The 13,530-nt window shown below is 39.8% G+C and overlaps 1 protein-coding gene across 1 annotated transcript in view; it reads right to left on the bottom strand.

Annotated features, from left to right (window-relative positions):
* Positions 1-1,867: 1,867 nt before the first annotated feature.
* The window catches only part of LOC106526242 (t-SNARE domain-containing protein 1), a gene marked incomplete at its 5' end in the record, with an annotated part of 109,430 nt that continues 97,767 nt past the window's right edge, over positions 1,868-13,530 (bottom strand). Inside the window, 1 exon segment of the mRNA XM_014020805.1 lies at positions 1,868-2,377. Within this exon segment, the coding sequence (XP_013876259.1) occupies positions 2,327-2,377 (51 nt within the window).

Below are 13,530 nucleotides of genomic sequence, written 5' to 3'. Positions count from 1 at the left end.
CACATTTCTCTCTAGAATCCCTTGATAGTCTTTAGGTTTCATTGTACCCTGCTCAGATTCACGACACCCTGTGCCATATGCAGCATTGCAGCCCCAGAACATAACATAGCCTCCTCTTTTAGAAGATTTGCAGCGTTTTACTTTGTATTGTGGAAGATCACAGTCTGACTTTTTACGATCTGGTGTCCTCTTAAGCTGTCTTTCTTTAACTCTGACTCAAACAGTGACCCATAGTGCAATCTGAGACTGACGTACCTTGATCTTGGAGTTCACCTTTAATATACTTGGAGGTTGTTCTGGACTGTTTGGTCACCATTTATATTCTCCTTCTCTTTGATTTGTCATTAATTTTCTTCCTGTAGCCATGACCAGCGAGGTTGGCTTCAGTTCTGTGGAACATAAATGTCTAAATATTCTGTACAGCTGTAGTCATAGACATCAAGCTGCTTGGAGATAGCTTTTAACTTTTAGATGCTTCTCTATAATTTTCTTTCTAATTTCCTTGAACAATTTCTACTTGGTTTACTTTGGTCCCTGTTCAGTACGGTAGCCTACACACCATGTCACCAGACAGCATAGTGACTCTTTATAGYATCTTTTCTGTTGGGCTCCTGGCTTCTCTCATCACATTCAAAGATCAAGAACCTCAGTAACAGGATAACTGTGGTTGTTGTGCTGTTTCAAAATGAATTACGAGAAATTATTTAAAAAAAAAACTCCACCATGAGCTGCAAGAAAAGTGCTTAAAACAATTTTGTAATTGTTTATGAGAACAGCAAGGTGTTCCTGAAGAGGAAAGATTTTGTTAGAGACAGATTAATGTTGGTGTTTCCATGGAAGTTGCACGGAGTGAGGTGTGTGTGTGTAGGTGGGCCCATGTTTTTTACTACTTGGTGGGGACAATCTTTCAGGAAAACGCAGTCTCATGTGGATCAAATGCTCCTTGTGGGGACCAAAGCCTGGTCTACACAACTTCAGAGGCTGATTTTGGGTGGGGTGGGGGGGTTAGGTTTAGGACCAAGGTGTGAATTAAGTTCATGCTAGATTTAGGGTCAGGCATTTACTGGAGTGGTTAACTTTAGAGTAATGGCTCATTGTTAGGCTATATAAATGATCAGTAAATGAATGGAAGACAATGGAAAGTCCCCACAAAGATAGAGAAACATAGCTGGTGTGTGAGTGTGTGTGTGTGTGTGTGTGTGTGTGTGGGGGGGGGGGTCCTCCCCCAAATCAAAACATGGATTGATTAGTAACTACAAATTGTCTCTACTGTAGGTGTTAGTGAGAGAGTGAATGTTTGTTTGTCTCATTTGTCTCTATGTGTCTCTGTGATGAACTGGAGAAATGTCCAGGCTGTCCCTTCTCTTTCACAGTGTGCTGAGTGGTGATACAGGTAAAAACAAATATTAAAAACAGTTTAACAGGATTTTTAACAAAGTTTTAACGTTTTTTTTTGTCCCTTCCTCAGGGGTCGCCACATCAAATAAACTAACATGAAGGTTTGTCTTTTGTTTTTTATGCTCTTCCTGAATCACCTGCAGCCCACGTGTGTGGATCAGGGAGCTGGGAGCTCAGGGGAGCAGATGGGAGGGGTTAGAGGCCTTGCTCCTGGATTAAAAGTGGAGCCCATGAAGTGGAGGAAAACATRGGAGAGGGAACAGACGACCTTCTCTAACTTCTGTGCCACCACTCCACTTTGTTCCACTTCAATAATATCAGTGATCCTCTACTAGTTACCGCTTTAACATCTGCAGCCACATCTGGACTTTAAGTCCAATCAGAAAGTGTCTCAGATTCCATTTGTTTTATTTTCATACATGTGTCCAAAGTTTAGACTATTACCATTTATTGTACAAAGACACATTCATTTTATTTGTTTACTGTTGAACTTTATTCCGAATTACATGCTTATTTAAATTATAATTTACCATCACTAAACGCAACAATAATAATCAATAATTTATAGACAGACTGATTTTCATTCCAGTAGAAATAGTTAAACGAAGTAGTTCATAAAGGTTACAACACTTCTGCTTTGTCTCACCCTCATCTGGTTTCCTGTTGTTAAAGATTGAAGGAGTGTCACACAGATCCGCACTCTTTCACTCAGTCCATGAGATATAACCTTTTGCTGATACAACCATTTGCTGATAAGAATTCAGTCAAAACAAACACGTTTTAAACAACTAAAAGAAGCACAAAGAGGACAAGATGAGAGGCTCTGGTCTTGTTTGTGTTAAATAAATCGTCCGATCCCTGCCGGCCCAGGTGGAGAGGATGGAGCTCTGATGTTGTGAGACTTTCAGCTGGAAACCAGATGTTCAGGTCATGAGATGGGGCAGGAGCGGTGCAGTGACTCTGTCAGGACAGCAGCTACCTGTAAAACACAACCAGAGTAGACAGCACTCATCAGTCACACGTCCACCAACACCTGATGTTCTGTGAAGGCACTGCCACTCTTCCAGGACCAGATGGGCTTCAGGACTCTCACGGGGGACTTGGACTTCTTCCTCACCTCTATTGTAAATTATTAATTGGGAAGATTTCTTAAAGTGTCACAGGTTGTAAGAAGTAATTTATGATTAGCGGTCAATGGCTGAATTTTAATTACGTCCAGGCCAGAGTTCAGAGAGCTGGAGATGGAAGCAGTTCATTAATCACCAACTAGCAGACTAGACCGGTACAAGAAAGGCCAATGAACATCACTTTTATCTGAATCCCTTTTAATAACTATCCTGCTGGAAACATGGGATGAAGAAAAGCCCAGGGAGAAGGAAGGCTTTTAATGGATTAAAAAAAGAAAAAACTCCACAAAGAATCTGATCAAAAGATTGACCTTAAACACATTTCAGGACTCCATCAGCTATAAAATAAAACATTCACATATAGAGAATGAGACAAAATGTTGACTTAAATTTAAGGCTAACAATCATTAAACTCATTATGCACAATTTTATGCATTATTATTTTCAAAYGATGTTTTGTGAGGGTCTGTCAGCTTCTACCACATCATATTTGACCACAATTTCTCCAAAACTGACAATTAGGTTAACTTTTAAAAATAATCTCTTTTGGAGGTACACCAAATGAGTCTTTCCTGAAATTTTCAATCTTTCCAGCAGTTCATGAGATATTTTGCTGACAACCGGACTGAGTTGACTGCAGTTATAGTCAACATTATAAACAAAGATCCAGTACAACCTGTCAGCTCTCAGAATACAGATGGTGTTGAAGATAACTCTGTTACATCTTCACCATATTTTGAGGTCAATCATTTGTTGTGTTTACTTTCAGTTGTCTGATAACTGTCCTGAATCAAATGCACTCCTAAAGTTAAACCCTCATACATTGAAAGAGTACTAATTAAACAATTCATTCAGTGGTTTATGAGATCACCTGACTTATTGGTTTTGATGCTGTGGTTCTTAGGTGTCGTGTTATGTGTATGTGAAGAGTGCAGGCGGTGCTCGACGTCCCCTTGTTTTTGTATTTTTTCCCCTCTTTATGTTGGCTATCATTGGGACCCTGATTCACACCTTTTGCTCACAGGGGTCTGAGTAATACTTGCATTAACAGCATTGTAGGAGGAGGACAACTGGGCAAGAAGACCTCCACCTCTGTTTAATGGTGGACATTTTTTCTTCACAAAGATGGCTTCCTTTACTCCTGTCTCAAACCAATGTTCCTCTCTAACAAGGATGAGAACATTTTCATCCCTGAAAGAGTGACCACTGGCTTGTAGATTAGTGTAAATTGCAGAGTCCTGACCCGACGATGTAGCTTGTCTGTGCTGGCTCATTCTTTTGAACAGTGGCTGTTTTGTTTCCCCCCAATGTAAGACTGATCACAGTCCTCCTGACACTTAACAGCATATACTATATTACTCTGTTTTTGCCGGGGAACTGGATCTTTGGGGTGAACTAATATTTGTTGCAACATGTTTTGGGGTTTGAAAGCCACTGGGACATCCTGTTTAGAGAATAAACGTTTCAGCTTCTCTGAAACTCCTGCCACATATGGAATGACGACTGGTTTGGGTCTGGGTTTAGGGTCTTCATTTTCACCTGGTTGTTGGCTGGAATCTTGTTTGGGTTTCTTGTCTGCTTTCAGAAAAGTCCAGTTAGGATAACCATTTTTCTGCCTATAGTATTGCCCCCATATGTGAAATAGGTTGATTCCAGGCTTTATGAGATATACTTTGCATTGACTTCCATTCATTTAACAATCATTTCTATAGCCTAACTCTGACCCTTTGCCCTAAACCTAACCTCATTGCTCAATACTCAATTTAAACTCAATTTACATCTTAGTCCTAAAGCAATCCCCTGATCCACCAAAGGCATTTCCCCCAATGGGGAACAGACTTTTGTCCCCAAAAGGAACAGTGGGTCCTCACCAGGCTGTGTGCCAGGAAAATGGTCAAAAATGGTACCCACCAGGTAACAAAAACATGTACACACACCCAATCTCTCTCTCTCTCTCTCTCTCTCTCTCTCTCTCTCTCTCTCTCTCTCTCTCTCTCTAAGATGCATATAAAAACATTTTCGAGCTAATCAATTAACCCTGTCGGTTCATTACTTAACAATAAATAATCAATCATTTAGTTTTTTTATTTGCCTTTAATATTTACATCATAATGAGCCATCTATCAGAATGTAATAATTACACAATAATTAACTATCAGTCCCACATGTGATCCCTGCTCACTTCATTAGTAACACATCATCATGTAACCATTAACTAAAATATGATCAGCAGTTCATCATTACATGACAGTCAACAAGAAATTAGTCCTTCATTATTCTCTGTTTTGATTCCATGACACCAAGACAATTTTCTATTGTAACTTGTTATTTCAAACATAACTACAATAAATAAATCTGAGTTCTGTGCAATGGAACTAGAACACTGCCATAAGAATTTTTTTTAGTTTGGTTAAGATAAGCAGGCACATGGGCCAATATGTGACAGAAGCACAGAAAGTCATTGGTAAAAATACCAGAGGAGTCAAACACCAAATACTGGTTGACAGATCAGTCACTCATGACTATAAAGCCAGACAAAACAGTGCACTGTCTGGATTTATTACAAGAAAGCCTACGACTCAATGTCACACACATGGATCTTGGAATGCCTAAAGCTCTACAATGTAAAAAAAAACACTCTGAAGGCCTTCATTGTCAACTCCATGAGACTTTGGAAAACCACCATTGAGGCCAATCGCAAGCCACTTGTTCAAATCTCCACATATGTGGATTATACCAAGGAGATGCTCTGTCCCCACTGCTGTTCTGCATAGTCTTGAACCACATCAGCCAAATAACCAACAAGACTGGCTATGGATACACACTTAGAAATGGGCCCACTGTCACTCACTTCCTCTGCATGGATGCCATAAAGCTGAATGCTAAGAGTGGGTGAGACATTGACTCACTGATTCACACCACCAGGATCTACAGCAGCGACATCAGAATGTCTTTCGGGCTGGAGAAATGTGGCCGAATGGTAATGAAGAAAGGGAAGGTAATACAAATGGAGGGAATTGCACTCCCAGAAGGAAGAATAACAGATGTTAAGGAGAGCTACAAGCACCATGGAATACGACAGGTAAAAGGCAACTGCAAAGAGGCCAGAAGGAAAACAGCTATACCTGCAACAAGTAAGGCAAGTTCTGAAAAGTCAGCTCAATGGCAAAAACAAGGTCTGGGCAATCAACAGCTATGCCTTGTCAGTAATCAGATACCGTGCTGGGATAATAAGCTGGCTAAAGGAGGAAACAGGAAAGTTACTCACCATGCGTGGTAGATTCCAACTCAAATCCAGTATTAACAGGCAACACACTAAGCACAAAAAAGAGTCAGAGACCTAGTAAACATCAGAGCTACCATCTAAGATGAAATATCCAAGCTCAATGAATACATCAGGAAGATGGCCTCAAAACACAAAGCACTCAATGAATGTCTCAGACAATGGAAACTGGAAGAGAAGGTGCTGAAGGAAACACCTTGGAAGGAAAACAAACACTGCATGGTATTTGCCACCGACAGAAAGCTGAAGTGGTTGATGTGACCAAATCCTACTAATGTCAGGAGAGGGCAGGACTGAAAGACAGCACAGAAGCACTGAGCATGGCAACACAGGAGCAGGCCTTGAGCACCAGAGCAATTGAGTCCCAGATCTACCATACCAGGCAAGATCCCAGTTTCAGGCTGTGCAAAGAAGATCCAGAAACAATCCAGCATCTCACAGCAGAGTGTAAGATACTAGCAGGAAAGAAATACATGGACTGTGAAAACCAAGTGGCTGGTATGGTGTGCAGAAACATCTGTGCAGAGTACAAACTGGAGATCCTTAGATCAAAGTGGGAATCACCTCCCAAGTTGGTGGAGAATGGTCAAGCTAAAATTCTGTGGGACTTCCGGATTCAAACAGACAAGATGGTAATGTCCAACCAAACAGACATTGTGATCATTGATAAGTAGCAGAGGACAGCCATTGTGACTGATGTGGCCATCCCCAATCATGGAAACGCCAAGAAACAGGAACATGTGAAACTGGTGAAATACAAAGGACTCAGATATGAGCTAGAAAGAGCCTGGCAGGTGAAGGGTAATTGTTGTGCCCATGGTCATTGGGGCACTCCGGGCATTGACCCCCATGCTGGAGAAGTGATTCCAACAGATATCTGGAGAAACATCTGACATCTCAGTCCAGAAAAGTGCAGTCCTAGGAACAGCTAAGTTATTATGAAGAACACTCAAGTTCCCAGACCTCTAGCAGAGGACCTAAAGTTGATAAAGTTGGTAGAGCTGTTGCAAGAAGGTTGCTAAATAGTATCCTGGCGGGGGACCTTTCTGGGTAGAGTTTGCATGTTCTCCCTGTGCATGTGTGGGTTTTCTCCAGGTACTCCAGTTTCCTCCCACAGAACAAAAAACATTACTTACACTAATTGGTGACTCTAAATTGTCCCTAGTTGTCTCATTTTTCTCTGTGTGGACCTGTAATGTCCTGGAGACATGTTCAGTGTGTACCTCGCCTCTTGCACTGTACTTCATTAAAACAAAAAGTGACAAAATGTGTGTTTGGAAAATATTTATCTGTTGTAACAATGCGTCTTGGCATTAAATCTTATATCATTGGATAGCCTGTTTATTTCCCTTTTGTTTGGTGCCACATTTGTAAGGAACATGCATTTGTGAGGATGAGCAGCATAGCCGGGTAAGTGGGTTGTGCACTTGAAAAATTTGTCATATATACTATACTGTATGTAATACAATTGTTAACATTGTTAAAATAATMTGAACACTGCTGATCCTTAAAACCAAATTCAGTCTCCATGGCAATATAAAGTTGATATTTTTAATGCAAAATCTTTAAAAAACTGTATTTATTAACRGACAGAAAATAATAAATATCAATGATATTCAGCTGAATCATCTTTAAATATCAACTTTCAACTTGATTATCAGAAACAAACAAAAATTGAACACTTCTATCTGCAGCTGCTGTATAAACTCATCAAGCTTTATCTCTTCTAAGAAAATTCTCTTTTAAAAAATCTGACAAAATGCTGACCTTTTAATGTCACGCCTTCTTAATACTCCTAAWAAGACATTCATAAAACAACACAGGATTTGGCTGAATGGAAATTTCAACAATTTTTCTAAGAAAATAGTTCATCAAATCATTCCACAAGACTCAGGAAAACATATAACTCCAATATACGCAATGTTTTGAAAGTTAAACATCTCAAAGTTAATGAGTGTTTGAATCAGAGTGCAGCTGAACATTCCTTGGTTAAAATGCTACCTAATATATATTTTTGTTCAAATAAGAACTGAACAAATGACTGAGTGAAAACAGCTTCTGTAAACCAGAGTCTCAGTTAAATAAAATTTCTTGACAAGCTAAAAGACAGCTATATTAAATCAAATAATATTCCCAAAATATCAGGGGTATGCCTTTTATTTACTTTATCTGCAGGCATTGTCACCAAAGGTGGCCAGGGAATGTAGGAAAATGAAAAACCAGCATCTGCCCGAGACAAGATCAGTGAATGTGATGCAGGAAAGGTGAGTAAAAAGAGGTGAGAGTGGAGAGAATAGCGAGCGCTGGAGGGAGAGGAAGAGTGATGAGAAGACGATGAAGTTTGACAAGAGAATGAACATGACTGCACTGCAGAGCCTGTCCATGAAAAGACCCGAGGCGTCCGTCAGATTGGTGATTTTGTGCCCATCTGCACAATGTTCCAGTGCTGACCAGCTGGAAGGATGCCAGTTAAAAGGAGAGCGAGTCGCACAGATTCACCTGGAGGTATGTGTGTGTTCAGGCCTCACTGGGGCTCACTCAGATTCAAATGGAATAAATGTTCTCAGTTCTCCCCCTAAAACCTCTAAACTAAACATTTTCACAATGAAGTACTTCACATACCTTTCAGAAGGTAAAAGTGCTCTTCTAAGTGAGGGAAAATATTTGTTAGCAACATAATCAGCTGTCTATGGCAGACTATTGTGTCATACAGTCTAACCTCACTATTACCTCTCATTAGAATACGAGATATCAATAAGTGACTTTGCATTGCTTAAACATGGACTTTAACATAATGCAAAAATAAATAAATGTGACCCGTCACATGGAAACAAGGATTAAGTGTCAAAGTGGGATAAATGTGGATAAACAGGCAGATATAATATTGATTAAAATGTTTGCAACATTTGCATTTTGTCAAAATACAATGAATAAATCCCTTATCCACGTGTCATTTGAAAGAACTGTCTGAAATTTAAACAAAGAAATTTTTGAAGCACTTTTTTGAGCAGTAGCTGATGTGATGGTCACAAAAGTTCTTCTGGTGTTAGCCTGAGTTTCATTACTGTATTTCCCACAGCTTTGTCATTCAGATGTTCACCCAAAATACATTTCAGGCAACAAAACAGAAGAAATGCAGCTTTAAGTGGTGGGATAGAAAAAACAGTAAACAGTAGAGCTTTAAAAAAATAAAAATAAAAAAACTTCAACAATGCACCTAACTAGCCAACTGTATCTTGGTTGTTTATTTTCTTCATGGAAAACGAATGGACTGAATCTGCATGTTTTGCTGGAAACTATCAAGCCTTCAATTAAAAAATAAATTAAAATCTAGTACCTCGGGGTGAATAAAGGGACTTACAGTATATCATCAGTACTCATGTTTAAATGATCCAGAGTACAAATGCCTTTCAATTTTTATTTGCATATTTAACACAGGGTCATAATTTGTCAAAGAAAATGTTGAAAATTGAACCTTATTTTTCTCCACATTTAATGCAATACAGTCATTCCACAGCTGCATAAAATGAAGCCCATCTCCAAGTAAAAGCTCCCTCTGTAACTGAGTTTAGAAGTTTTTGTCAGAAAGACAAACAGTAAGTTTATGTTGGAATAATCAATGAGATCCCTGAAACTGGTGACCGTCTCCAGCAGGGGACACTCTGGACAGGTCATCAATCTCAGAACCATGCAAAGACAAAAGAGACAGATCCAGTTGTGCTTTCACTCACACCTGGCAATAACTTCGAGTTGCCAGTTTACTTCTCATGCACATTTAGAGTCTGTGGGAGGAATCCAGAGTACGTGGAGAAAACCTGAACATCCACAGGGAGAGGTGTGTTTGAAATATTGTTTTAGTGGTACGACTTGTTAAAAATATGCTAAACTGTGCCATTTTTACCAGAAAAATAAAAATAAAATAAAATGAATTGTGTTTTTGTAAAGTAAAACAAACAAGAATATATATCTTCACATATCTGACTGTACAGCTCTTAAGCTGCTGTCTCACTGGGCTACCAGTTGGCTTTATTTGACATTTATGAGAAAGTTTCCAGATTATCATGTGTCTTTCGTAAGCTAAATGTTGCCAACTCGGCAGCCTTGTCACTAGATTTATTTTGTCAGGACAATGGCTCGGTGGTTAGAATTGATGCCTTACAGCAAGACGGTCCTAGGTTTAATCCACTGATCTATTTGGGTCTTTCTGTGTGGAGTTTGCATGTTCTTCTCATGCTTGTGTGGGTTTTCTCTGGGTACTCCAGTTTCCCATAGGCATGGTTTTCATGCCCAGGGGTCAGATTTGTAAAAGATTGCGTGGCAACCATACTAAAAATGAACGTAGGGCCAAAAGGCTAAAATGGCATACACCAAAAAAAAATAAATAAATAAATAAATCAGATTTATGAAACCGTGCGTACACACGTTTCTGCACACCTTTAATTTATAAATCACAGCCGCACGCCAGAGTTTGCACACAAGGTCCCGCCTCAGGTTCTACCCTCTACACGCCCACACTCAACCATAAACAGTCAATGCAAAGTGCCTCATGAATGTTAAGATGTATTTAAATCAGTCAGCTGATCAATGTCAAAATAAGTGATTGGCTCAGACACTCTCCGCTGTGCGCCTGGAGGWTGACAGGTGCTGACTGACAACTGCTCACGTGAACAGAATGTCTGTAATTGACACAGATTTTCCCTCATTTTGCAGGTTTACAGACATTTAGAGTAATCTAATGACTTTTATCAAAAACTGGGCTTCAAATTTATTTTCTCTCAGAGCCTGCAGGATGATAAAAACAATAAATAAAATTAAATAAGTCAGATAAAGTTAGAAATAATCTCACCACTCGTCTCCCCCCTCCACTGTTATCTGTGGCAGACCCCCACCACACACACACACACACACACACACACACACACACACACACACACACACACACACACATACATCCACACTCATGAGGGTGGGCGCGCCCTGCGCGTACCCAAAGCGTGACTTTTGCTGTTGAAATGTCTCTTGTCGGGGAGGGGTCTGTGGGTCAGGGTCGTGAGGAGGAGGAAAGAAATTAATGTGTTGCATGAACTTTTATTTAAGATTTAAGTTATTTTATTTCAAAGCTCCTTCTGGCTCAGCAGCAGAAGCATAAATATTACTGTTAAGAAAGCTGGTGATAAAGCTGACTAAATATCTACGTCTGATTCTGAAGGTAAATTAAATCTCTGACAGTGATCATTACACAGTGTGGCTCTAATTCTTCACTTCACAATCTGTGTCGCAGCTTCACGTCTCCAAAATGAGCGTATGCAAAAGAGATCTGTGATCTCAGTGGGATTTGCCTTAATAGAAAATAAATCAATAAAATTTACCAATTTTTCAAACCTCTCAAATGACTTTGTTTCTTTAAAAAAGAGACTGGAGACAAATCTAGCAATGCTTTTCAGTGTTTCTGGATAGTTTGGGGGACTTAAGCAACAACACTTTCCTCAGCAAGCAGCGAGTGTTGCCGTGAGCCCCTCCCCATTTTCAAAGCACTGACAAGTGGTCCGACTCAATGAAGCCTCGCCCAGCACCCCAGCTGCTGTCAGAGCAGAGAGTAGACCCCTGCAAATGAATCACATATGCTCAAAGCTGCTGCTGCTGCTGCCTCCCTGACTTACAGAACAGGATGTAATTCTTTCTCTTTTCTTTTTCTCTGACACTGTCCCACTAAAATAAATCTCTGGAACTGTCTGCATTTGACTCAGATCGGTCACTTCTTCACCTCGTCCACCTTGTGTGCTTCTGTGACATCTAACAGTCTGTTGGTTTCACTTAATATTTTCACAAAATCGATTTATGTAAAGTGGATCTAAACATTAAAATCACAAAATTATTTTATCAAGTGTTTTTATAGTGTTTTTTTTTACTCATTTATTTCTCTTTAACACTGATATACATCTCTCCAACAGCCTAGATCACAATTATTGTCAAATGTCCAAACATGTAAGTGGGATAATGGCATCTTTTAGCAGCTTTTAAGACAGTCAACTTTCCTCGCTGAGTTGTGTGTAAGTGTGTAAAGTTCCACATGTTATTGAGATGCAGAAACACACAGTTTTGGCCATGGTTAAACAATGTTTGACACATTTTCTCTCCATTTCTATTCACAGAGCTATTGTTGGTGTCTTTAGCCCATTTCAAACCCACCTGAGTTGTGCTGACCCTCATCCCACACACACACAAAGAAAAAAAACCTGAAATAAGACAGAATTTATAAAAGACCAAATATTCTAGGTATTTAATGAAGCTGGTACTGCCTGCATTGACTTAATGTCATTTCCTATTTTTTTAAAGGAGTGATCATATTTCCAAATTTCTATGTTTGCTTTTAAAAAACTTTTAATTTGTGAGTTTGAAACTTGAGTCATCTGCTCAGATAATCAGCCAGCTCCTGGAATCTGTGATCAGGAGAGAGCTGCTGCAGAGGCATGTTGAGAGCTGAGCAGACAAACTTGCAGCTGAGCGTTTCACTTGTGTTTTTTCGATGGAGGAAGTGTGGCATTTTGATTGGATTGGGGATTAAAGGTCATGAGAAAGTATTTAAATGCTCCGGCTCAACTTTCGGCTAATCATTCCTGCACAGCTGTGAACTGAAGGAGTCAGCAGCACTGTCACGTCACTGTTGTCACAGCGTGTTGTCTCCCACTCTGCGGTGACAGAGCATTACCCACCCAGTCTGTAATCCCCTTCAGCAAAGTTTGTGGTAAGCTGACGGCATGGAAGGAGATAAATAAGGATTTTCTTCTCCTGTTTTTTTTTTCCTTACTGTATAATAAAAAAGTTGCTGAGCACTTTCTCTCAGTACTGAATTTATCTCTCACCTGTTTCACAAAGGCTCTTGCTGTCATTTGCAGAGCACCAAAACTTTTAAAAATAAATCAAGAAACTTTTATCCATCCTTTTCAATGCCTGCTTGTTCAGTGCAGGGTAGCAAGGAGCTGGGGCCTCATTTATAAAGGATTGCATAGAATTCGTACTAAAAGCAAACTACAGCCAAAAGGCAAAAATGCCATGTGCCCCAAAAAATTTCAGATTCATGAAAGCATGTGCACGCACACCACGCACAATTTTCTTTTATAGATCACAGCTGCACCTCAGAGTTTGTGTACAAGGTCGGTTCTGCCCTCTACACGCCCACACTCAGCCATAAACAGTCAATGCAAAGTACCTCATGAATGCTAATGTCTGTGTCGTTAAATATGTCAGCTGATCAGTGTCAAAAAAAGCGATTGGCTCAGACACGCGCTCCGTCATGTGTTTGGAAGAGGACAGGAGCAATTTCATCATTTTTTTTTTTCAAAAACCCAACTTCAGTTTCAATGCTGTGGAACCATTGTCCCGTTTTTCGGCTAGAGATAAGTTCTGCAGCTGACCCCCCACCCCCGCCTGCACGTGTGAGGAGTAAAGACTTTAAAAAGTGAACCTTATTGCTGTCATGGTCCGTGTTGAAATTTCTCTTGTTTGTGGGAGGGGGTCGTCTGAGGAGGAGGGCGGCCCGAGAGGGATATGAAAATGTGTGAACTTTTAAGATTTAAGTTGGCTTAGAAGGTCTTTTTTATTTGAAAGTTCCTCGTGGCTCACCAGCAGAAGCATAAAAAATAATGTTAAAGGGGCAATATCATGTAAAATCAACTTTTTTGAGTTTTATATCATGTTATAATGTTATACTCTCATAAAAAA

This window comes from Austrofundulus limnaeus, unplaced genomic scaffold (assembly GCF_001266775.1).
Source record: "Austrofundulus limnaeus strain Quisiro unplaced genomic scaffold, Austrofundulus_limnaeus-1.0 Scaffold266, whole genome shotgun sequence".
Lineage (NCBI taxonomy): Eukaryota > Metazoa > Chordata > Actinopteri > Cyprinodontiformes > Rivulidae > Austrofundulus > Austrofundulus limnaeus.
The sequence above is the reverse complement of the archived record's forward strand: the minus strand, read 5'-3'. Positions and strand labels throughout refer to the sequence as shown.